This window comes from Prinia subflava, chromosome 3, assembly GCF_021018805.1.
Source record: "Prinia subflava isolate CZ2003 ecotype Zambia chromosome 3, Cam_Psub_1.2, whole genome shotgun sequence".
NCBI lineage: Eukaryota > Metazoa > Chordata > Aves > Passeriformes > Cisticolidae > Prinia > Prinia subflava.
In genome coordinates, this window is record NC_086249.1 from 64,812,135 (window position 1) to 64,836,571 (window position 24,437).

The following is a 24,437-nucleotide window of genomic DNA, read 5'->3' on the forward strand; positions in this document are numbered from 1 at the left end:
CAGAGGTTCATTAAGTCTCACGTGTCTCCCTCTCCTGCTAGCTCTAAAGCCTGGGTTTCTGTAAGTCAAAGCCCCACAACTCTTTATAATTCCCTCTCTCAGACCACCCCATATTCCACCTTGTCTGAGACTCCAGCTCTACCTTTAGTCTCCCAAACCTTATCCACACTGAGTCCTACCGCAGGTCCTGAGACTTTATTTCTTGTGAACCTGCTTAACACATCACAGGGCTTCCCCATTCCTCCAAATGCACGCCCTGCCTGTGCAGGTTGCTCACCCCAGGACCCTCAGCAGGGCTGCTCAGCTTCTCCTGACACTTGTGCTGCCAGCATCCGTGTCTGTGCCCCTCTGCACTGCTCACAGCTGCTGAGCTCCCTCATTGGTGCAACCACTGGCAGCAATTGTCTCCAGATTTGGTTCTTCCTGCTGAAATTCTGGGACAGGTAAGCAATATAGAATCACTAAGGAGAAATCTGGGTGAAACATGGCCCAATCATCGCCATAATTATCTTAACATGAAAATGACATGAGTAAGAAGATCAAACATGAACAGTCAAAAAGTCTTTCTCATTTCTTTACTCAAATGTTACTTGCACTCACTTAAGTGATCCTCCTATACTTAAAATTATTAATCACTTCATTGTCACCTGAACAAGCATTTAATCCTTTTTTTTTTTTTCTTTAAAATTTAGCACAGTCCCTTGTGACATGCTGTTCCATTACAGAAAAATGCTTTTCAGTATTTGGGTAGGTGGTGCAGTTTCACTAGAAATTTTGATCCAGTGGCAGTTCACACATTCCACTGGCATATACTGATCAAAAAAAAAAAAATCCTTTCAACATAAAAATCAGTAACTGTCCTTGAGTTAACCTGTTTCTGGTCTCATTTTCTGCAGGCCTGCTACATTCTCTTTGGGTCTTTGACCCAAGATCTTGTGACTTTTTTTCTCCCTCTTCAGTATTGATCTGTCTTCCAGGCTCCTCCTTGTCCTATGATTATTGCTGAAATGTTCATTTATCAGGCATCCTGGCTATCAGACAGCTGAGCTCAGGTAAACCCTGGATTCTGTATTTGCTGGGCTATTTACTAGGTCAGCCTCAGCTTCTCTCTTGCCTTTGTAGACAACAGTTAGCATTTCCTCATAGCATCTTGTTTCCCATCTTAACATGATCTTGACAGAAACACCAGGTGCCTCTCCTGATTTGTCATGATGGTACCAAGTATCGTAACCAGCTCGAGAATTCAGGAAACTGTAGGTCTGGGAAATGCCAAGACAGAATCTCTCACAATGTTTTAGGTTTCAAGCAACAAAGGACAAAACTAAACAGATTTTGTCTAACTTGTGTTTTAAAATCTCACTGATGTTTACTCTGCACTCTTATAAGGCAATCTGTTCCAGACCATAGCTATCACCTGTAGTAAGCTTTTCTTTATGCTTAAATTAATCTTCCTTTCCTTTTACTTGCACTACCCACAATAGACATGAAGAATATTTTTTCTGTTCCTCTCTGCAGTTACCTTCTATCATGCCTTTTCTGTTTTAGGCTGGATTTGACTTATATTATTTGTATGTTTCATTACAAGTCATATTTAAATCATCATCTCAGATGGTGGGGTTTTTTTAGTTTTGTGCCCTCTATTTCTTCTAGACAATCCAGATACTTTGGTGATTCTAGTTCCAAAATCAAATTTTTTGTTGCTGGGAAATGTGTCTTAAAAATGTGCCAGCTACAGCAGAAAGATTATTTACATATTTTACAGGCTATGTTCTTTTTTTTTTTTTTTTAATGCACTAGATGTCGGGGTTCTTCCTTTCCTACATGGCATAGGAGACTCCTTTTCTACTTCATATACACAAAAGCCCCCAGATGTTTTATTTCTTGCAGGCAGTTATTCTAGAGTGTAGATTTATGCCATTGACTACTTCTGACTGAGTGAAGTATTTTTCACTTCTCTGGGGAAATGAATTCTGTTTTGGCAGAACATGTATCCAATAGGTTATGGTCATTGTGAATTTTAGTTCTGTCAGCAAAAATGCTTACTGTTAGCTTCAACATGGCAATACCTTCATATTTCATAACTTCACATTTATTAAAATTTATTAAATTTTAAAATTTATTAAAATTTTGCATATTAAGGAAAATACTGATTAGGCCAACAGTAGATTCCCAGGAATCACTAAACAATATATTCATGTTTATCAGGGAACCATTTCCATCTATCTCTGTATATTGTTTAGCAGGGAATGATTTTCATCTCCCTGCATATAGCTGTCCAACTGGTTTTGCTAATTAAGAGTAACTTAATTTAGACCATTTTAAGTCAGCTTATGAGAACTTAGAGAACATTATGTACCAGAAGCTTCACTAAAGCTTGATTTTTCCTATTAAACAAGTAAAAACTTGTTTTACTCTCCCTTTGCCCCCCCATAGAAAATGGCTTAAAAATTGTTTCTCTCCTATTCATCATCCCTTCTGCTGACACTTGCAGTGTTTTGTTTGCTGTTATATTCCATTGTTTTTTCTAGAAATGAGGAGTAGTCTGATATATATATTTTTCCAGCTTTTTCTGCTTACCCTATTTCAAGGATAGATAGGTGACTTGTTTGGTTTTTTCACAGTCTTCCAGAATCCCATTCATCATCCATGAGGTTTTGAAGTGCCTCTGAAATTGCTTCAGCAAATTCTCTGTGCTCCATGAATTTAATAATTTCTGAATGATTTAAAGCCAACTAATGGGTGTATTCTCTAACTTGCTTCCTTTCTTCTATCTTAAATGCATTGTTGTTTGTGTTATTTACATTATCTGCCTGATTAAATCTAACTCTGTTAGTGAAGACTGAAGCATTAAATGCACTAAAAGTTAAAGTTTTCTTAGTACCTTGATAGCTTGATGACTTGATAGCTTTTTTCCTTGTTGAATAGTGGACCAGGTTTCCTTTGTCTTCTCCTTGCAGTTAATGTTCTTATTGATCTTTTTCTTTGTTTACCTTGCATGTTTCTTACTAGCTGTTTCACATTTTGTACCTTTTCTCAGTGTGTGCTTCCATCTGTCTTCTTTTGTAAGGTCTATGTCTTCTTGCTTTCTGTTTTGTGTAACAAATTATTATCAGTCCATCTAGAGAGATTGATGAATAGTCTACATTTCTCTATATTACTTTCCCGAAAGATGTTTGGTTTGTTAGAGATCAGAATTGTCTCAGATTATATTTTTCAGACAGTATTTCTTAAATATTATGTATTGTGTAAAAATTATCTGTTCAGATAATAGAATGGGATGAGAAGAAATGGCTTCATGTTGTGCAAGAAGAGGTATAGATTTGGTATTATGAAAAATTTATTCACTGGAAAGGTTGTCCAGTAGTGGAACAGGCTGCCCAGGGACGTGGTATGTTACCATCCCTGGAGGTTTTTGAAAGACATGTCAGTTTGGCACTTGGGGACATGGTTTGGTGGTGGACACTGCAGTTCTGGGTTAATACTTACACTTACTGGTCTAAGAGGTGTCTTCTAACCAAGGGAGTTACAGGACTTCCCCAAATCTTCCCAGCATCCCGTAATTTCGAGGACACTGGAACTTGAGTCTTCACAAGTCTTAGTACCACTCAGTGATCCTAACTACCCTACATTATTGTGGGAAATACTATTTTATTTCTATTTCCATATCTTCAGTTCTGAGTCCTTAATAACATAACATACATTTCAATCTATCATGTCAGAAGACAGCTTCCCACTATAGCTTCACTGTATTGCAGTACTATGAAACACACTCTGTACAATACCCTATCATACATGTATGGTGATAGTACCCATTATTTTTGTGTGGAGTCTGCCAGGTATTTCTGTTACTGAAACACACAGGGCTCAGAAGTAGACCTTTACTTGAAAATGGAGCCATTTTTGCATGATGTAGAAGCTGGTAAAGTTTTTTTTTAAAATACTATGCTGTTAGCACCTATCCAAGAATCTAGAAAATCTGGTCTTAGATTGGATAGCTTTTAATAGCATAAGCAGTCTAACCTGTTCACTCAATTCAATACACCGTTTCAAAGTGATATTTAATTGCTCACTATTGCTGTAACTATGGCTGACAAGTGATTTGTACAATGTATTATTTATTATCACACAGTAAGAAAACTCAGATTTTTGTTCAGATTTTAGTACTTGACACTCAGTGAAAGCAAAGCTTCTAAGTCTGCAAATCATCTTTAAAACATTAGATCAAGAAACTACATCTAAAGAAGCAATTAAACACCAAACATGGTGGTTAAGCACTGACTTCAGTGGGCTGCCACATTAAGATCTGACACACAAATTGCAGTGTGATGTGTGACAGACTGATGAAGCATAATATTTTATATCAACCTGTAAACTGGCAGACATTCTCAATACAAGTGAGTGAATAGGCTTAGTGTGTCCAGCTGATAACTGTCTTTTATGTGATGCCAGGAAGAAGTTAAATTCTGTTGAACAGTCATATTCGTAGATGACTCATTCACAAACTTATCTTTGATAGCAAATACCAGAAGCAGGAGAAAACTTCACTGGCTACTTTCAGAACTATAATCTGAAAACATGCCATTTAGCTGATGCCTAAATCTACAGGTGCTGCAGTTTCTAAATTCCCGAACGTGCTGAAAATGTGTACTTCCATAAATATGTAGGAACGCCTCAATTCCAAATGTTTCAGCTTTTAACTTAACTGTGGTGGCATCCAAAATTAGAGGTCACCATGCCAAAATGTCTTGAATCCTTGGTTCTCACAGTGTGCTACATTGATCTCAACACAAAACACTGTAACAGCCCTGACTTTTCTTGGAGGCTTCCAAGGGACTGATACTGATCTCATTTTGTATACTAATCCATAACACCGAACAGAGTATAAAAAATCTGGCTGCACTTGCTTTCTACCTGAAGGAATTAGTATGTTTATCTCATAATTTTTAATGCATTGAGCATGAAAATGTAAGCTGAAACTCAAGCAGCTTTGAAAGCTTTTCACATTCTCTTCTCCAAAGTAGATTTCTTTCCTGCTTTCTAAATAATAGAACAAAACTGTTCTCACTGTTAAGCCAAATAATTGATTTCCTTCAGATAAGTACTTAGCATATTATTTGAAAATGCAGTATGTTTTTTTGTCAGCATTTGATCCAGGATCTCTCTGATTAGCTCAGATTTTTCTTTCCTGGGAAGAAGTAATCACTGAGTTCCATAAATGCATAACATGAATGAATTTCCTGTGTGTTTCACAGTTAAGGATCAGATGCAGTACAGCACAACAAAAAAGATCAAGGGCCAGTAACATCAATAAACAATGACTTCATATCACTGTGACCAGTATGAGACTCTAAGCTCAGTCTCCCTTCTGACCCTTGAGATCAAACATCAGCAAATGATTGTGTGATAAAACAGAAATAGGTGATCCCACACAGCATTGTTTTTCTCAGTGGAACTTAGAAACTGTTACTGGGTAATTTCTCTTCTGGTCTGAAAACTATTATCTGTGGAGCATAAGGGGAACTAGGCTATTTATTCTGCCCCATGCTGTACTGGAAGCCACTTTGGGACACAGATGGATGCCACAACCTTGGCTACACTTACAAATCAACAGTATATTGTGTTGTGTGTTATTTTCAACTGATACTCAAAATAACTCTCAGAATATTTTTAGGGCTTTAGCTTTTAAATAATAAATAGTCTTCCTAAAGTGAGATAGAAGTGATTATCAGAAAAGAATATGCTCTGAAGAATTGGGTGAGCTGTTTTCTCCATCTTCCAGAAGAGAGAAGTCTCTGCTGGCCCAGGTGTTGGTAAAACTCTTCAGATAGTCCTGTTCAGATTCTGGCTAAGTTGAAAAGGCTAGAGAACACTGGTGGACAAAGAAGTTTTCATTCACCTTCAGCATGCTTAGAAATCTTTCTGTGGAGCTGGCTCAACTTCGTGTACCAGCATTCTTAAAAAATTGAAGTGTTATTTAATAATTAGTGGATTCCTACTTTCACTTCTTGCTCTCCTGCATGTTTTGGTCACAGACCTTCTTAGGAAATTTATTTTCTGAAACAGGGAATTGCTGCATACCTGGATTTTATCCTAAATTCAGAAAATTAGCTTGTCTTGCAGCCAGACCCAGAAAAAAAATCTGGAATCTTAATGTGTATGGAGATACAGGTATTTAAAATATTTTAGGTGGATTTTTGGAAATAATGATTTAGTTCACAAAATTGTTTCAAGTGGGACTGCAGTGGAAATAGTTTGCTCATAAAAGTACCTTAAAGTCAGCACGCTACTGACTTTTCACTGCAGTATTGCTTTTCTGTGGGAACTATTCTATGGGAACTATATCTATTTTTATGAGATGAATAAAAAATTTATTTCAATATGGTAGAGAATTCTTTAGGAAAAAATGTATTGAAATAGCATCTTTACTGTAGGAACGGAAAACGGATATTATTAAATTCTTAAATGGATTGTAGCTGACCTGTATATCAAGCAACATGCATTTATTGATGTTGAAAACAAATATATTACTGGTAGATATAAAGATGTTTAACATCTAAAGGTTCCCAAACAGTAAAGAATATAGTAGTAAAATACTGTTCCCTTTTTTTTATTTCCTCTCCCCTGCCAGTGTATTAATTAGTAGAAATTATCTTTGTGACAATTAAAGACCTATGAGCTAGGTAAACTCAGTACTAAATCCATCTAGAATGAAACCTAATTGAATTTGCATAATCTAAGAGTGGGATTAATCTTCCCTAATTCTAGTCACCTATGAAGTAGCTAAAAGAGTGTCTATTCAATTGTCTCATTTAGGCTCAGCCTAGTTCATGAAGAAAGAGAAGGATTTCCAGAGTTCAGCTTATCCCATCCTGAGGTGGATGGTTGCCACAATCAGGATGAATTGCATGAGTGGGAGTTCACAGTTGCACAGTTAAAACATCTTTTTAATTAATCAGTAACCTTAGATTTGTCTCGGGGATAAAAAGTGAGGAGGTGCCTATCTGATTATCCACTGATTATCCAAATAGATTGGGTAGGTGAAGTGTTTGACTTCTGGATGGCTAAAGTCAGGTGAAATGAGACCTGCTTTAAGCTTCAAAAAAAAAAAAAAGATGTTTTGGCAGTAATTGTCTCATTATTTTGATACTACAAATTACCATATTATTATTCATATAATAATATTATTGACTTCATTTTTCCTCCATCACAGAACACTGTAAAGGAAGAATACAGCTGCATTGCTGTCTTGCCCGTATAAAGTAAGACACACAGTAGTACTTATTTGTTTACTTATTTATTATTGAAAACTATTGATTTGGTGAGATTGTAGCAGCAAGTTATAAATGATGCATAAACTGCATCAACAGATAAAAGACAGAATAAAGCCAGAAGTTTCCAGTTTTAGAGTTGTGTTATTATTTATTTTGAGTTTAGAAAAGCTAAAACCAGTAAAGCCCAAGAAGCAGGGAACATTCTGCTTGAAATAGGAAAAAAAATTCTTTTATATAGATTTTTTTTTGCCTTTTTTCATTACTCCTCTAAGTCCTTTTGTATATGTGCCATCTATAAAGACATATGACTGTAATACGAGTGCTCACAGACCTCTGTCTGCTCAGTGGAATGGTTTATGGTATGGTGCATCATTCCACGAAAAATATGTATGAATATCGTCTTTTCTCATGTAGATGAAAGTTTCCTAAGCCCCATATTTTCACTTGATCCACCATGACTCTTACCATGCTACTTCTTTTTTCATGCTTCCTAAATGACCCATGATTATGGCTCATACCATACAGAAAGCAAATTAATTTATGCACGTGGAACCAAACCATGCAGCAAAATGTCAGGAGAAAAAAAAGAAGAAAAATCCTCATGATAGGAATAAGGTAGAGAATCTAAGGAATAATTGTTTAAAAAGTGTTCTGATACTCAGCTTCACATAGGTAATGCTCATTGAAGCTTCAGAAGCACACTTCTGAAGTGCTATTCCTTGTACACATGCTCTGTTTTTGAGCTTCTTAATATGTGGCTGGTTGCATCTTTATTTTAGAGCAGCATTAAGATAAAATAAGGTATATTGATTTGCATTATCTGCCAGCTAGAAGAGAAACTTCCTTGCTGTTCTCTCTGGGTCAAGTGACCAGTTTCTGAGGGCAATTTCCTGTTTTAAAGAAGAGTCCTTCATCAGCAAGTCATACTCATTTGAGGAGTCTTCTTGAACCTCTGACAGAAATACACAAGAGTCTCAAGAAAGAGCAGGATGATCCTGTATCTTTGCTGTAAATGTCATCCCACTAAGACCCACTAATAAAGAGAGGAAGGAAATTACTCCTCAGAACATTCCTGTAATATTAAAAATGCACAAACTACCCAAACTACCAACTTGTGGTCACTGAAGAGAATAGTGGGGCACTTGCAATAGGCTCAAGAGACTGAAAGATTCCTTTGCTGTTCACCCTTCTCTTGTTTTCACACTATGTTATTTGCAAATTTGGAAATGTAATCATTCCTGTATGCATGGGGTTTGAGAAGGGAGTTTTTTTATTGCTTTAAAGACAGATGATTTTCATGGTTATGGAGAAAGTTTTTATGTTTTTTGTATGTCCCATGTTCAGAGTAACAGATTGTGTTCAAGAGCTGGAATTATCACTCATCCCTCAGGATTAAAATAGGACTAATTTCCATGTCTTTCTTTTAAAAGAAACATACCACTGGAACTGAAATTAAAAATTTCTCTCCTTGGATGGTCGCAGCAGATCAGTGCTCTTGGTCTTCCTTCTCCCATCTCATTCTTCGTAGATTCCAGTGTGGTTCACTTTGTCACTGCTAGGAAAGTGGTCAGTTCAGAAAATAGTTTAACATTTGATCTTCTTGTCAAACTGGATTTGGCAGGGAATTGAAAGGCATTTGTTAAATTGAATGGAGAATAGGGATGCTACTTCCAGTCCTACAATAGGCAGCACACAACTTGTATTGCTTTTCTCTCCTGTACCTCTTTTATCTGTTTGATCTCTATTAGTAGAGGGTGAGGAGTCCTGTGAGGAGTTCTGAAACTATAGAGAATATTCAGAAGTGAGATGAAAGGTACACAAGTGGAAGAAAACACTACAACACTCTCTTCAACATTACAGAAGGAAGATTGCCTAGAACTGAACATTTGATGCATTGGCGTTGCTAACTGCACAGGCCTGAAGAGAAATCAGACTGTAGGCCAAATAATACAGTGTGGCTCATGTTCACACTACTTAGGGCTTCTTTCTAGAGCAGGATGACCACATCCTTTTCATGTATTGCTTGGTGGTGTGAGCATTCCTGATTTTACATGATTTTTTTTAATACATTTTTTAGTCTGCTATAATAGGAAGGATGCACTGCACCCACCAAAGTAAACCCAAGGTACATTGCTATATGCTGTGTGGTGTCAGAAAGGTAAAGGGAATGGGAAGCTTTAAGGAGTAATATTGGAAGTGTGGGGAGTGCTGAACCCTACGCAGGTTCAGCTGCAACATTTTTTCAGAGTAGTCCCTGTAGTAAGCCTGTCTGTACAATCACACAGGCATTCGTGGAAAGAACTAGTAGGAATGATCTGAAACATAGCTGGGAGTAAGCTATTAATTATATGTCCAGTGGTAAATATGCATATATAAAAGATGATGCATACACATTTATTTCATGTGACTATTAGATCAACATTAAACTAAGTGACATCAAAAATAAATGGAACATGATGTCCAACTTGCAGAGGCTTATTGTTCATCGTCTGTACAGGCTGTATATTCTCTCTAAGAGTTCATTACTTTCACCAGAAATTTATTCTATTATATAGATAGCATTCATGCAGTGGAAGTTAGATGAATACATAATTTAAAATATTTTATCAGCTTGCAAGAAAGTAATCTCTGGACAAATAATCTGGAGCAAACAGAGTTTGATCTAATTTTCTATAGCAGAAATTCAGATACAGGTCTTCCAAGACAACAGTGTGGAAGTTATAAGTAAATTTTTAACTGAGGTAACCAAGATAAATGTACTGGTTTTGCGTTAATTGACATTTGGTGAGAGAAGCTTCACAAATAACCACTACACTATACATGTGAAATAGCAAAACTAATGATGATTGGTATAATAGAGTTAATTGATGAGCTTGTCACCATCAGCTCCCTCAATATAAAATGGAGAGAGGCACTTTTTTGGCATGATTCATGCCCACATAAATATTTTTGCATGATTCATTTTGCCATAAACATCTAAAATGTGTCAGATGAATCATACCTTAAACTTCCCATAAGTTTCTACTGTTGAGAAAAAGAGAATATGGTATTTAGCTGAGGTGGTGGCTGAGATGAATCACTGTATACTTACGTGACAGGTGTGATAAGCAGATGTGATCTTTATCTGCTGCCTTGAGGATTTTGAGTTTGGCATTGTTGTTATTTAGTGAATATCAACTGCTTTCATCAGTATTGACATGCATGCATTCAAAGATACATATGAACTGGACAATATAAAACCGAAAGCTCGTAGTAAACCTTGTACTTTGTATTACAGAGGTAAAATGTGTTTTAATAGATGATGTCACAATATGTGTTACTCCAGGGGCATAAGTCAGAGTCTCATGCAGAGCCATAAAAAAAAGGAGGAAAGGACAAAATGTTCCCACATGTCCTATGGAGATCCCCTAGAAACAGTTAATTTTGTTCAAGCCCATCTATCACCCATGTTGATTAGTCCATTATCAGGTAAAGGACGCCCATGTACAGCTATGGAGCAGCATTTGCAAAATGTGGAAGCATGTTCACTTCAGAATTGTTTTCCACGTGGTTTTCACTGATTGGTTTCTTTTGTCACTATAAACGTCCTGAAGTGCCCTTTGGATTTCTAGAAGTAGTGAAAGACTGAAAAGGGTGAATGTTCTATTTTTTTGTTAAACAGAAAAGGAGGAAATTAGAGCATTTTAGACTTCTTAGCCTAAATTCAGTTATTGGTATGAAAAGCTGAATTATTTAGAAGCCAAAAACAAGAACATACCAAACAATAACAATGAAACTGTATTTACTGGTGACAAGCTGGGTTAAACTAATCTAATTTCCCTGTAGGGAAATGGTTTCAAAATGTGTGTATGTGAGAAGCATGGATGTTCAGTCAACTGGCTTTCCTGGGTCTCTTTGTGATCTTCAATGTGGCATTCACATGAATAAGTTGGGAATCATCTTGGTTACCACTAAACAGGTACTAAAGCTTTTGTAAATGTTAATTTGATTGGCTAGCAAGTGTTCACAATCAGACTAAAAAAGAGACTTCAGATGTGGTTCTTCGGCAGGTACAGACACCATTTTCCCACTGTGTTGAATGGTGAAAGAAACAGCATGTTCTCAACGAGGGAAGTCAGCAAGGGCTCTTTCATAGGCTGGAAAATAGTTTGATTTCAAAATGGAGATATATGTGGATTCTGCACTGAGGCAAGAATAAGATGGAGTTGAAGACTGAAGAAGGACTGGCTCAGTAGCTGTTCTGTTGAAATGATGTATAAAGATTAGTGTCTCCCACAGTAAACATAACTTAGAAAAGCCATGCAATTCTGAAATAGTTTAGCAAAACATTTGTGGAGCAGCTAGTCAGAGCTGAATTTGGAACTCTCAAACATCCAGCTTGTCCACTTAAGCACATAATTTGGGTAATTTAGACTTCCTTTTGGTAGTATTTAGAATTAAGTTCAACCACTTGGGGTAGACTGTGCTGCCCTTATGACTGAAAGAAGATTGTCCATTTTAATAAAAATATTTTTAACATATTATTTTTCAGGAGTAAGATTCATCTCCCAGTTTCTCTGAACTAATCACCCTCTTTATCTGTGTAAATAGAGGAGGAAAGCAGCATGATTCATCTTATTTCCATGTGGACATCTAAACTAGGTCAGATGAATCATGCCATCATCCTCTCAACTGCTAGTTGAGATGTAGACAAATCTGCTTTGGAGATGCTTTTAGTCTTCAGACATGTCTTTAGGAAGAAAAGAATTTGTTCTCATTGGTAAAAACAAATGAGAGTATGGTGGAGCACTGGAATGATTTACTTAAAGGTTGTGGCTTCTCTGTTAATGTGCATATTTTAAGAATAGTTTAGATGAAGAAGTTAAAATATAAGGTCGTAAATCTAATTGAACCTGCCCTGGGTTTAACAGATGGATTAGAATATATCTCAAGTGCCTTCTAGCCCTGTGTTTCTGCATGGTTTCAGTCTTCAGTGATAGGTCTTCCAGTCGTATGTAATCCAGGATACATAACTGTAAAGGGAGTGGTGAGGTAATGATCCAGTTTTTGGTGATGCCAGAAATGCATACCCCTTGTCACATTGCATGATGGGGCAAATCCCATGATGGGATTGAAATTACTGTGGGCTTGTAGTTTGGAAGAGACACATATTTCCATCAGCTATCATCTCCAGCTCCTTCCTGGAAAGCATTACATCCCTTGGGAATGTGTGAGTCAGCAGTGCTGCAGCACCACTTGCAGAACAGGGCTTAGCAGAGCATCTGCAAACAGTGGCAGGGTGAAAGCAAGTAAAGCTGTACTCTAAAAGTAAAAAAAGTACTGATTATACTCATAATCTTTCTGAAACAAAAGTAGCAGCATTTAAAAAGGAAAATTATCTTTTGTCTATTTGAAAAGAACTTGGTGAAGTCTAAAGAACATTAAGATATAATTTTTAAGAGAATAATGATATTCAGCCCATACTCAACCCATATTTATGTTATTACACAGTAAAAAATTGATATGCATTTAAATCTAATATTGGTTGTTCTCTGGTCGATTGAGTGAGCCCTGACTAAACATTAATAATCATAAAAAGGCATAATGCAAAACAAAACCAGAAAATAATAGATGAGATAATAATTGTTGTTGTTTAAATTTATGGGGGGTCCCCGGGGAGTGCTCCCCGGAGACCCCCGGGGTCTTTTGGGGTCGTGGTGTTCCCGTGCTGGCAGGCAAGGAGACTCAGATGCCGGTGGGATGCTGATGAGGTGAGGGTTTATTCACTGAGGGAGAGGGGAAGGGGAGGGGGGAGGGGGAAAGGGGGGGAGAGGAGAGAGGAGCGTCCGGACGCCTCCAGGGGTAGAGGGGCAAGAGAGGCAGAGCCTTCTGCCTTGGCATTCTTATCACAGAGGTTCAAAGGGGCGCGGTAACATTCTCCAGCCAATGAGGTTACAGATACAGGATACTGCAGGGAGGGTACAGACTTAGGACAAACCATACATTTTCCAGGGGTGAGCCAGAGCAAACTATTTCCATAAAATGCATTTCCACAAGTCACCCTTTTTTTCTTTAAAATGTGAGAAGAGAAATATGACATATGACAATTAACAATTTAAAAAATGAAACAGTAATTACACAGTTTTGCAGCATGAAACCAAATACAATTGCAGTAAGGATTATGTTATAAGGTGAACAGTTGATTTGACCTTGTAATTGCAGTAGACGGGTTATGTGAGTTTATATTGCAAGATTTGAAACAAGTTAACAAATTTGTTTGAGCCTTTCCAGTGCGACTGGCCTAATAGTGTCTAGCCTTTTCCAACTGGCTTTTCAGCACACCACAGCCCCCAGTTTAGGCTGTGGCGCTGACTATGCTCCCACTCTAGGGACAGGAAAACGCGTGGAGTTCCCCGGGCTCCACACACGGCTTCAGATTCTCCAGGTGGCCTGCTGCAGTTCCCCCATTGGGGCCGGGCAGGGGCAGTGAGGAATTTAAATCAACTCAAGCTGCCATTTATCTGTCACGGAATTCCCGTAAGGCCTGAACAGCAAGTCACTGACACTCACGGATCTGAGCCAAACCACTCCTTTCACTTTCCAACTGGTTCAACCAAAACAAAAGACCCCCAGTTTTAGGTCATTAAAAGAAAAACAAAAGAAAAAAAACTACAAAAACCGTCAAATACTTTCTCAGACACCAATTTAGGTTATCAATCACCCTCAGAACTAACTGAGGACAGCATAAACCCAAAAGCGTTACAGATTCAATAGTCTACACTACTGAATCGCGCCTTACAAGAAGACAATCCAAAAACTGCTTCCCTTGGATCCACACTTGTGACCTGAAAAGGCCTCTGCTTTCTAAATTAGAAAACAGGGGAATCTGCAATATTTACACACACAAAACTAGAAAGGCATAATTGTAAAACTACTTCATGGGGATGGGAAGGAAATGGAGGGGTTTGGGGACACCCTGCTGTTTGGCCAGAACAGCAAGGCACAGGGGCAGAAAAACAGGGAAAGGGAATCAAAGTAGCATTAACAATTATACAAGGCTGCAAAACTGGTATTACAAATTCACTTTAGCTTTGGGGTTTGGTTTCTTAGCATTTACCTTGTGGGACTTGAAAAGCGGAAGATGGGACTGAGAGCACGGGGCCATGGTGGCCATGCGGTCACAGCGCAGCACGTGGTGTTAGCTGTGCCGTGCCGGGTTTAGCAGGAAAGGGTTAACTCTCGGGGGTTTGTTAAGGGAAAGGGGGTTAGGGAGAAGGAGCAGCGAGGGGAGGAGGGGGTAAGGGCAAGGAAGGAGGTTACACAATTTACAAAACCGAGTTTTGGAAGGTGCGGGGCTTGGGCACAACTGAAGACTGCTTTTTTCTTCTCTGATGGCTGTCTGGCTGAGTTCCTTTCGCTGCTGTCTAGGGCTGCTTGTCCGCGCGGCTTCTCCCGGTGCTGGGGCCCGCGCGCGCTGCGGCGGGGCCGGGACCACGTGTTGGCTCCGCCGGGACTGCCCCGCGCCGCGGCCGCTGGGCTGGGGCCGCTCCTCCACCGGGGCCGCGCCGCCGCCGGGGCCGCTCCGCCGCCGGGGCCGCGCCGGTGCCGCGCAGCCCGCGCCGCTGAGCCGAGGCGGGCCCGCCGCGCCGGGGCTCACGCTGGAGCCTCGCCGTGGCGGAGCCGCGCCGGCCCCACGCCGCGCCACCCGGCGGGGCTGCACAGCCCGCGCAGCGCCGAGGCGGGCCGGGACCCGGGCCCGCGCCGGGCTGGTCGGCGGTGGTGGGACAGCCGCGTGGTGGCTCACGAGGTCTCTGCGCGGTGGGGGAGGGGCCGCCCCGGGCCGCGATGGCCCAGAACGGCCGCTCCACCGGAGACGGCACAGAAACGGAGTTACCATGGTCCATCTTATCTCAGGGTCGCTGATGCTGTTGCCCGACGTTGGTGCGTCATCTGTTGTTGTTTAAATTTATGGGGGGTCCCCGGGGAGTGCCCCCCGGAGACCCCCGGGGTCTTTGGGTTCGTGGTGTTCCCGGGCTTGCAGGCAAGGAGACTCAGATGCCGGTGGGATGCTGATGAGGTGAGGGTTTATTCACTGAGGGAGAGGGGAAGGGGAGGGGGGAGGGGGAAGGGGGGGAGAGGAGAGAGGAGCGTCCGGACGCCTCCAGGGGAAGAGGGGCAAGAGGGGCAGAGCCTTCTGCCTTAGCATTCTTATCACAGAGGTTCAAAGGGGCGCGGTAACATTCTCCAGCCAATGAGGTTACAGATACAGGATACTGCGGGGAGGGTACAGACTGGGGATAAATCATACATTTTCCAAGGGTGAGCCAGAGCAAACCATTTCCATAAAATGCAATCCCACAAATAGTCTCATTAAAAATATAGACATGTATTGGTTTTTAAGAAAAGGATGTAAAAAAATTCAAGATTAATCTGCTTCTTGAAAACGTGTAGACTGTAGAAAGAAATTCAGACTAAATAAAGAAATCCAGGGTTTGACTTCTTCCCTGTTGCCATGAGGTCAGAGAGCTGGACTTAAAAATCAGATGGGAGAGCCTTTGTTCTGCTGCCTCAACAGAGGGAGGGCATGGAGATCCACAGCCTGCAGGAGACAGAAGGGGTCTCAGTGGAACCTAATCAATTATTTTATTCTTTCATTCTAATTGCCATAGATACTAGCAACATGTGCTAGTAGCTAGTAGTTAACATGTGTTATTTAATCCTTATTTTCTAAATAATGTGTCATAAGTTGGTGTAGAGATCACTTGTATTAAAGTCAGGAGTCATACTGGACAAAGAAGGATGAATCAAAGTAGAGTGAACTTTCCAATCCATATTGATACTTGATTTTTAAGATGCTATCATCAAAAGCAGCTACATGGAATATTCTATACATTTGTCATTTTACAAGCAATTATTTTTCCTGGGATTTCCCTAGACTACAAATATCTTCTGAATTTCACTTAACTTAGATAAGTTTATATACTTAAACTGTATGTCCTTTCCTAACCAGTTTAGAGAACTGGAGTTTAAATTTTTGACAGGTGCTGTTTTCTGCTTGTAATTGGGAAAGAGAACGTTTGGCTGCCTGGTTATCCACTTGCTTTGAGTTTCTGTCTTGTCAAGTGAGAAATGCTACATTTACTTACCTGCCTGAAGCTTGAAAGTTCGTACTTCATTCCTTTTTATAGCATGTGCCAAATAGGTACTGAAATACATGGCATAGAACAAAATGCTTTTCGTATCACCTGTGTTAAGCAGAATTTTGCACATACCACTAATCACTTGCAGTGATAAGGTCACTAATCACTAATATACCAGATCTATACAGAGGGATGTGCAGTCTTTCTTCTCGATATCCAGTATTTACAGAGGAACATGGAACTAACTTCAGTACGGTATAGATGCAGTCATAAAATTTGGTGTTCCTGAATCTTCCATGAAAAACATGGATGTTTGCTTAAGAAATGCAGCTTTAAGGACTTTTTGTTTTTTTTTTAATATTTTTTCAGTAAATATGAAGCTAAGGAAAGTGAACTGAAAGATGCATCTAATCCCTTACCAAGCTCTCTGGAGGATCTTTGAAACCCATCACATTCAGTCATATGTCAAGTAAACTATCTCCTTAAATTCCTTTGACTGACTGGTCTGTAAATTTTAGTGTGGAATTCCTCAGACTATCAGATATAGGAATTCACCAAACCTCAACAAACACTTAGAAAAAAGCTGTGAGATTAAATATTCAGTGATAAAAATGAGTATATTTACTTGTTCAATGTGCAAGAGATGTTGATCTGTAGTGTTGCATCTGCTAGAACCTGATTAACATTTCATTTTAATTTGTATAACCCCCCCCAACTTACTGAAGATGAGTGAGTATTGTCACCATAAAACTGGGATAATTGGAAAAAATAAAGTCAGGTTTTAAACTTTTAAATAGAAAGACAAAAGCTTCATCAGATGTCAGTCATCATCATAGCTTTATGGAACTCTTCCTGAGGTTGTTCTTTCTTTTCAAGTGTAATTTCTCAGTGATTCCCTAATAATTAATTTCTATACAGTTAGCGTGTATAGACATCATGCTCCAGCAGCTCCTTGGAGTCAACAAATTACAGGTGTGAAGAGGGAAAAAAAATTGCATAAATGCATAAGAAGTTTGTAATTTATCTATCATTAAGACCACTTTATAGAAGCATGATCATCTCAGGTCATTATTTGTATAAATTGTAGTACTGAATTATGTTTAAGGACACTTCCCTTAATACGAGTTCCCTGCAAAAATCTTAGAGCTTCAGTGTCACATCCCATTATAGTAAAAGAGAGAGGAACAAGCACTTCCAGCAAGCACTTCGTTTCAACCTAAAGTAGTCATCTCAAGTCAGAGAGATGAATCACGCCTTAGAAGTGCTCCTTAACTCACATACATATAGTTTGAAACGATGTGAAATGAATTTATCCTTCTAATCAATTAATTTTCTGCCCCTCCTATCTCAACATCATCCTGCTGTAAATTTGGAATAATACCCTTTTCATACATCTGAGATGACTTGTTGTCCTTATTTATTATGGCAAATGTGTAAAAATGGTTAAGTCAGTATCAATTTAATGTCCTTTTGCAAACCTTGCACAGCATTTTATGTCAACTATTTTCAAACAATTTTGTTATAAGATAACCAGTTTTAATGCTCTGATTCCCTGGAGTGCTCTACTTGCAACTCTGAGCATATTTTGTTCCATGTTAGTAAGCAATATATTCAGAATGTAGAAGTATTTTCCTGTGGGGAAGTATTGCCTGGAGAGTAGTGAAAAATCAGAGAGAACATAAGCAGAATCCAAGAAGAAAAAGATGATTTGGTCAAGCTCTGTTAATTGCTAGTTATTTCTTCTTGTGGCACCACAAAAAAATCTCCTCATGTTGCTTCCAAAATGACAAGATGAATGGTTCCATAGTCATCACTATTAAAAGGATAACACCAGACTGAATAGAAAAGACAAGAACAGTTTTGAGAGAAAAGTGGAATCAATGCTTATAACTAGATAAAATGATAACCTTGCATTATTCATTCATTCTTTCATACGACAGACATTCAATTTTAAAATATGATCTGTCAAGGTAAGATTAAATACTTTACATTCCAGTTATGACTTAGGAGTATGTTAAGTAGCAAATTCAGACGCTAGATATTTTTAAATCAACAGCAGTAAGTTTCACTGAAAATTTCAAAATATTTAAGTTTCTTGAATGTTTGTGTTTTTTTCAAAGACAGCTAAAATAAATTCAAGACCAAGCAAAACCTGACAAACTCTAAAGTCTGTTACGAGTGCTTTGAGCTATAAAAGCCCGAGGTGCCTTTGACAACACAAAGTTGGTTATGCTACAGCTTTAATGTTATGCCTGTTTTCTTACTGACTTCATTGGTGAGTCTGCAGTCTATGAAATGGATTAATTTGAAGTGTGTGTTAATGAGGAGCAGTTCCAGTGAGTCTCAAATCTATTTGACTGGTGCTTACCCTATTGATCTCTCTCCCATATAACCTTCCCAGGTTATACCTTAATGAGTTCATTCTTTATAATTCATTTATATGTCTTGAAGACATGATTCTTCCAGCTCATTTTTCTGATATGGTAAATGATTCAGGTATTTTGCATTATATTGGTCACTTTGTAATTAGGAACGGCAACACTGAATTTCCCACCTGTACATATTTCTCTGTGTGATGTATTTTAAACAAAGATATTATAAACATAATGCTGTGTAGGTTAATTTCTTCTCCACTGTTTTTTTTTTTTGCATAACTTTTGAATGCTTTTTGCTTTAAGAAAAAGTTGTAACTTGCACCTGAGACATGTGTTGTGACTCCAGAAGGACAATATGTGCCAGGTACACTTGATTGTCCTATAAGTCTTTAGAAGAGAGGGAGAATGATGGTTCTGGGCTATTTGTGCTACCCATAAACAGAAGGAAAACTAAGATTGCTAAACATTGATGGCAGCTGGCAATACTTTCCCATAGGATTTTTGAAATCATAATAAATTTATAACGTTGCTTGGTTTCCCAGGTTTGCTTGGATTTAGTTATTGATTTCTGTATATTATGGGCTGATCCTTAAGATACTCCAGGCTCATCAGTTTTGGATTTCCTGTGGACTGTGAAAGGCAGTCTTGCTAAATACAATGTCATAAGGCAAGGATGGATTTTAACCTTTCTGGTTATAATTTATTGAGTTCTATATGTTACCCTAAGTGTGAATTAATTTATAAAATGTAATTTAGGCTGTGAATTATTGCCTAATTGTAAGACTTCACAACTTGTTGGGCCACTGTTTTTAGACTACGTCTGCATTAAGTACCACATGTGTTTCAAAAGGTAGTACTCAGCATTTAGAAGTATACATTTTCTCATTTAGCAGATTTATAGAACATCTGTGTAAAGAAAAGGTAAACTTAAGAAAATATAGTTGACTTACAATAGCATGGTTCCATAGAAATTTATTTCAAATTAATTTTCTAAGGCACCTATAGTAGAAAGATACTTTGCCAGAACTATTAAGGATAAGAATTGCAGGGCTGGTTTAAAATCTAATCCAAATTCTATTTCATTCTGTGCAATGTTTCCATTAAATCTGATTAAGGTCCAGGAATAAAAAACTAGAATTTTTTGTTCTTTTCGTTCTAATAAACAAGGCATGTGTATACTTCCGATTTTTATTTTAAACCCATTTATCCACTGGACTAATTCATACCTTGGAACTTCTGTATAATTTAGAACTACCTATGGCTCTCAGGAACTGACAGGTTAAAGGAAAGTAAGAGAGAAAATCTTTTAAAGCAATGACCTGATGGTTATCTTACATCACTTTGTAATCACTTTGTTAAACACACTGTTATCAAAAAATAATGTATATATGTACTGATATGAAGTATCAGCTGAAAAAAATGCTATACATAAACAAGTTCTCATCTACAAATTTCCTAGCCTTATGTTTTGTTCTTTGTAAAATTAGGAAGATAAATACTACTGTTCTTTCAAAAAATTAATTGGTTAAAATATTGACAACCCTGAAATTTGATTTAGGAGTGCAAAAACAATAGTTTTAATTGTCACCAATGAAAAACAAAATTGACATGCCATCAGTGAAAAATTATTAACAGTAGATTTCCACAAAGTATCTACAGGAGATTGTATAGCAGTTAATATGAAGATCTCATAAATTATTGATAGGAGACACTGACACTGAAGATTAAAAAAATCATTTGATAACAATAAAAAGAGCTTGTCTAGCTCATCTTAGTTATACTTAAAATGTATTTTGTATGTATTAGATTTATACCGATTGAACACTCATCACTTCTTTTATGTTGCTGAGTAATTAGTGCTGATTATGTTAGTCTCAGCCCACAGATTTAAAAGATAAACACATTGCTACAGCTTGCAGTATTGAACCAGTGTAACTTGATCTGTCACTGGAGTTTCAGAATGTGTTGTAAATGACACAGATTGCCGTCATAAGGTATTCACAGGAGCTATTCAATACTGAAAGTAAACATAGGTCTGATTTGCTGTCTGTCAGCAAATTTGCTGAGGGCAAAACAAATCTCTGAAATAGCCGTGGTTATAAAGTAGAAAATGTGCAAGTAGAAAAAAACCATGATTAACATTCCGTAAGAAATCATAAAATTACAATTACACAACATGATGCAGAATTGTAAACACAAGTGGCCAGTATCAGCACATCCTATTTAGAAAGGCAGAAATAGTCAGTAGATTATGCAGTTGATTATTGTACTCATTCATGTGGGGGTTGCTGAGGCACTAGCAAAGTAGTTCAATATCGAAGATTTGTTATTGCTTAGACCACATTGTAAAATCTATTGGTTGTCCATGTGCAGCATGATTTATTCTTTCAACTGATATTTGTGCACTTTGTAATAGGGTACTGCAGCCATGGATTGTAACAGACATTTTAGATCACAGACTTTATCGTTTCCATCTAGGAAAAGTAATAATAGAAAAGCTTTAATGTTCTTTACATTTTATTATTTTAAGCCAAGTAAACCAAGAATCAATTTTACTTAATTTTTTTGTCTTTGCTCTTCTGGGCTGTTCCAGGACTTTATATGAAGGATTGTCAAGTCTGTGATAACTAGATATCTAGAATTTAGTTCAGTGGTCTCAGCACAGCCATCTAGTACCACTTGAAATGCAAAATGTTTATAAAGAGCCTACAGATATGACACAAGATCTGCAAAACACACATGCCCTTTTGGACAGGCAAATAAGAAATGTGATCTACCATTAAAAATGCTAGCAAACACTACTAGGTGACTAAATAAAGTTTCTATAGTAGGACTGCATGTTCTTTCCATTCCCTAATTCCCCCAATAAAAATGACATGTATTATAGTTACATAATACTATAAATTTAATGATTTAGGGCTGTAATATAATTTCCCATGTACCTGTGCCTCCATGGGAGCTGGGTGTCAAAACCGCTGGGTGTGCAGCTGGTGGAGATCTCATCCTTGCATTAAAGTGGACATCTTGATCAATTTAATCTACCCTGTCTGATCTCTTGTGCCTCATTTGCTGCTCCAGAAGGAAATGGGTCTCCCATAGCTCAGGTATGAGGCATGAGGGGCTGGTGGAGGTGTTGGATGGGAGCTGCAGAGGTACTCAGTTGGCACTATCCCAAGAGGATAAACCCAAGAGGCATTTCTGAGTTGACTAGGTCTCCATTGGTGGGAACATAGCTTCATGAAGGGTCCTGTCTTTAGGAGTATGCCTTTTGAAACAAATTAATCCCCTTGCTGAATCACTATGGTATTTTACATCTATGAATGATTGTAGTGAAATTCACTTAGGGACATGTTTACATACGTATGTGACATAGCAATGAATAAAACCAAAAAACACACAAGTGGGATGCACTTTTTGACTCTTTACTGTCAGCTGTCAACACTTTTTTTCCTACTTGTGTGAATGCTAGAAGAATAGAAAAGAGAACAGCAAATTCAATTTCAAAGTGGTGTGAAATACGAAACTAAGAGATATAGATAGCAGATTGGGATTTAGAAGCATGTATCTCATTTTTATTGGAGAATGGGGGACTGAATACAAAGTATATGTGATTTTTCTTACCTGCAAATCATAGATTAAGTCAGGAGAGGATATTTTTCCAGTATACTTAAGCTGCTTTATTAAACACTGCTAAGTGTATTTAAGGATTATCACCTTAATGGACACATTTCACAAACATGAATGCAAGTTTGTCCATTCAGGCTTTTATTCATTATACAGTTCTTGAGGCTTAGCAAGGGATTATCCATCAGTTCCTGAGGAAAGCAGTTCTTGACCACACCATTTGCCTGACCAAACAGCCCCGTTTAAAATCATGTTCTCATGTGTGTTTGGAACATTTGCTTCCTCTGGAAGACATGAAATAAAAACGGATCTTTAAGATTTAAGTTTTAATAGAATTGAAGAGTTATTTAGATTGTTTAATGTTATTTTTGCCCATCCATTTAGGATGGTAAGAGGAATGACTTGGAGTTACTGAGAGCATTCGGCTGTTTATTGCAACTTGCACAATGAGTCGTGAGATGAGAGAGCTTATGTGTTTATATACACAGACAGATACAACAGGGCTTTGCTGTATTTTGTAAATTAATAACTCAGCTTTCAGTTATTTCCTATTATTTTTTTTTAGGTTGTGTTTAATGTAACCTGCAAAGAAAACATGGATTATTAATTGTGTTGTAACATTACTTGTAATGTGCTTCCCTATATAGAAAAAACAGATGTAGTTTGTGAGGAGTTTGTCTCCTCAAAAATTTTAATGCAGAAATTCATATGGGATATATGTAAGTTGTCATAATGTAACTGTTTTATGTTCTTAATCTATTTTTCTTAAACCTTAAAAATAATGACTGATTGATTGATTTATTGCAGAAACCTTTGAAATGCTTATCAGACTGGCTGAGAATTACACAAGCACACTTTTCTGCAATGCCTATAGAACCATGGCTGCTGAGGCTACTGTGCATGTGCAGGAGTTTTTCACAGAAGTTGGACTCTTCTTATTTGGCACAGACGTCAGCACAGAGGAATTTGTGAACAGATTTTTTGACACCCTGTTTCCAGTAGTCTACAACCATGTGATTAACCCTGGTCCGACTGACATCTCCCTGGAATATGCGGAGTGCCTCCGAGTGGCGAGAAGAGACATCAAGCCCTTCGGCAACATTCCCGAAAAGGCCATAGCGCAAATGGGAGGATCACTCTTACCCAGCAGGACTTTCTTGCAGGCTCTGAACTTGGGGATTGAAGTGATCAATACAACAGATCACCTACACTTCTCTAAAGCCTGCAGCAGAGCTCTGCTGAGAATGCAGTACTGCCCGCACTGCCAGGGGCTGACGCTGAGCAAGCCCTGCATGGGCTACTGCCTCAACACCATGCGAGGCTGCCTGGCTGCTGTGGCAGAAGTTGATCTCCACTGGCAGGGCTTTATCCAGGCCCTGGAGGAGCTCTCAGGAGCCCTGAGCGGAGCTCACAGCATTGAGCACGTGCTGCTGAACTTCCATTCCCTTGTTCGTGATGCCCTGGGACAGGCTCGGATCAAGGGGCCGGAATTGTCGGAGCAGGTAAGTCGCTGGCTTTATCCACACGTGAGGCAAACATGACAGTAGGAAAAGCATCACTGATAGCTGTTATTTGTTTGGGCATTTTTATGGTGAGGAACACGTATCTGAGTTCAGCTTTATTAAGGTGAGGTGCAGGAGCACTTCTAGGACTGCCTCAATAAGTGATGAGCTGAAGTTAAAGCAGTGTCTTCTGCTAAGCACCTGACATGACCGCTGACAATAAACAACTTGGCCTAATATAATAAATACAGCTTCCTTCATTTCTTACTACGATCCAGAGTCTGATAAAATTGGTTCTTCATTCTGCTGTAATCAGTGAATAACAGGGTTCATTTCTACTAATTTCCCACTTTATCTGCTTTATACCAGCCAGCTTCATGAGCCATAATATCTTACTGCTCAACTTCCCTGAAAAAAGCTGTCATTTTTTTGGAAAAGGATTTTTCACTAACAGTTTGACTCAAAAATGCCTCACTGATGTCTCTCTAACTACCTTTTAGGGAAATACCCTGTTGCTGCTTTGATTTCTGTGGGATCTTCTTTACC

The 24,437-nt window shown here is 38.4% G+C and overlaps 1 protein-coding gene across 1 annotated transcript in view; it reads left to right on the forward strand.

Annotated features, from left to right (window-relative positions):
- The window catches only part of GPC5 (glypican 5), a 615,376-nt gene that overhangs the window by 71,561 nt on the left and 519,378 nt on the right, over window positions 1–24,437 (forward strand). Inside the window, exon 3 of the mRNA XM_063392300.1 lies at window positions 23,197–23,891. Within this exon, the coding sequence (XP_063248370.1) occupies window positions 23,197–23,891 (695 nt within the window). The remainder of the gene's footprint in view (window positions 1–23,196; window positions 23,892–24,437) is intronic.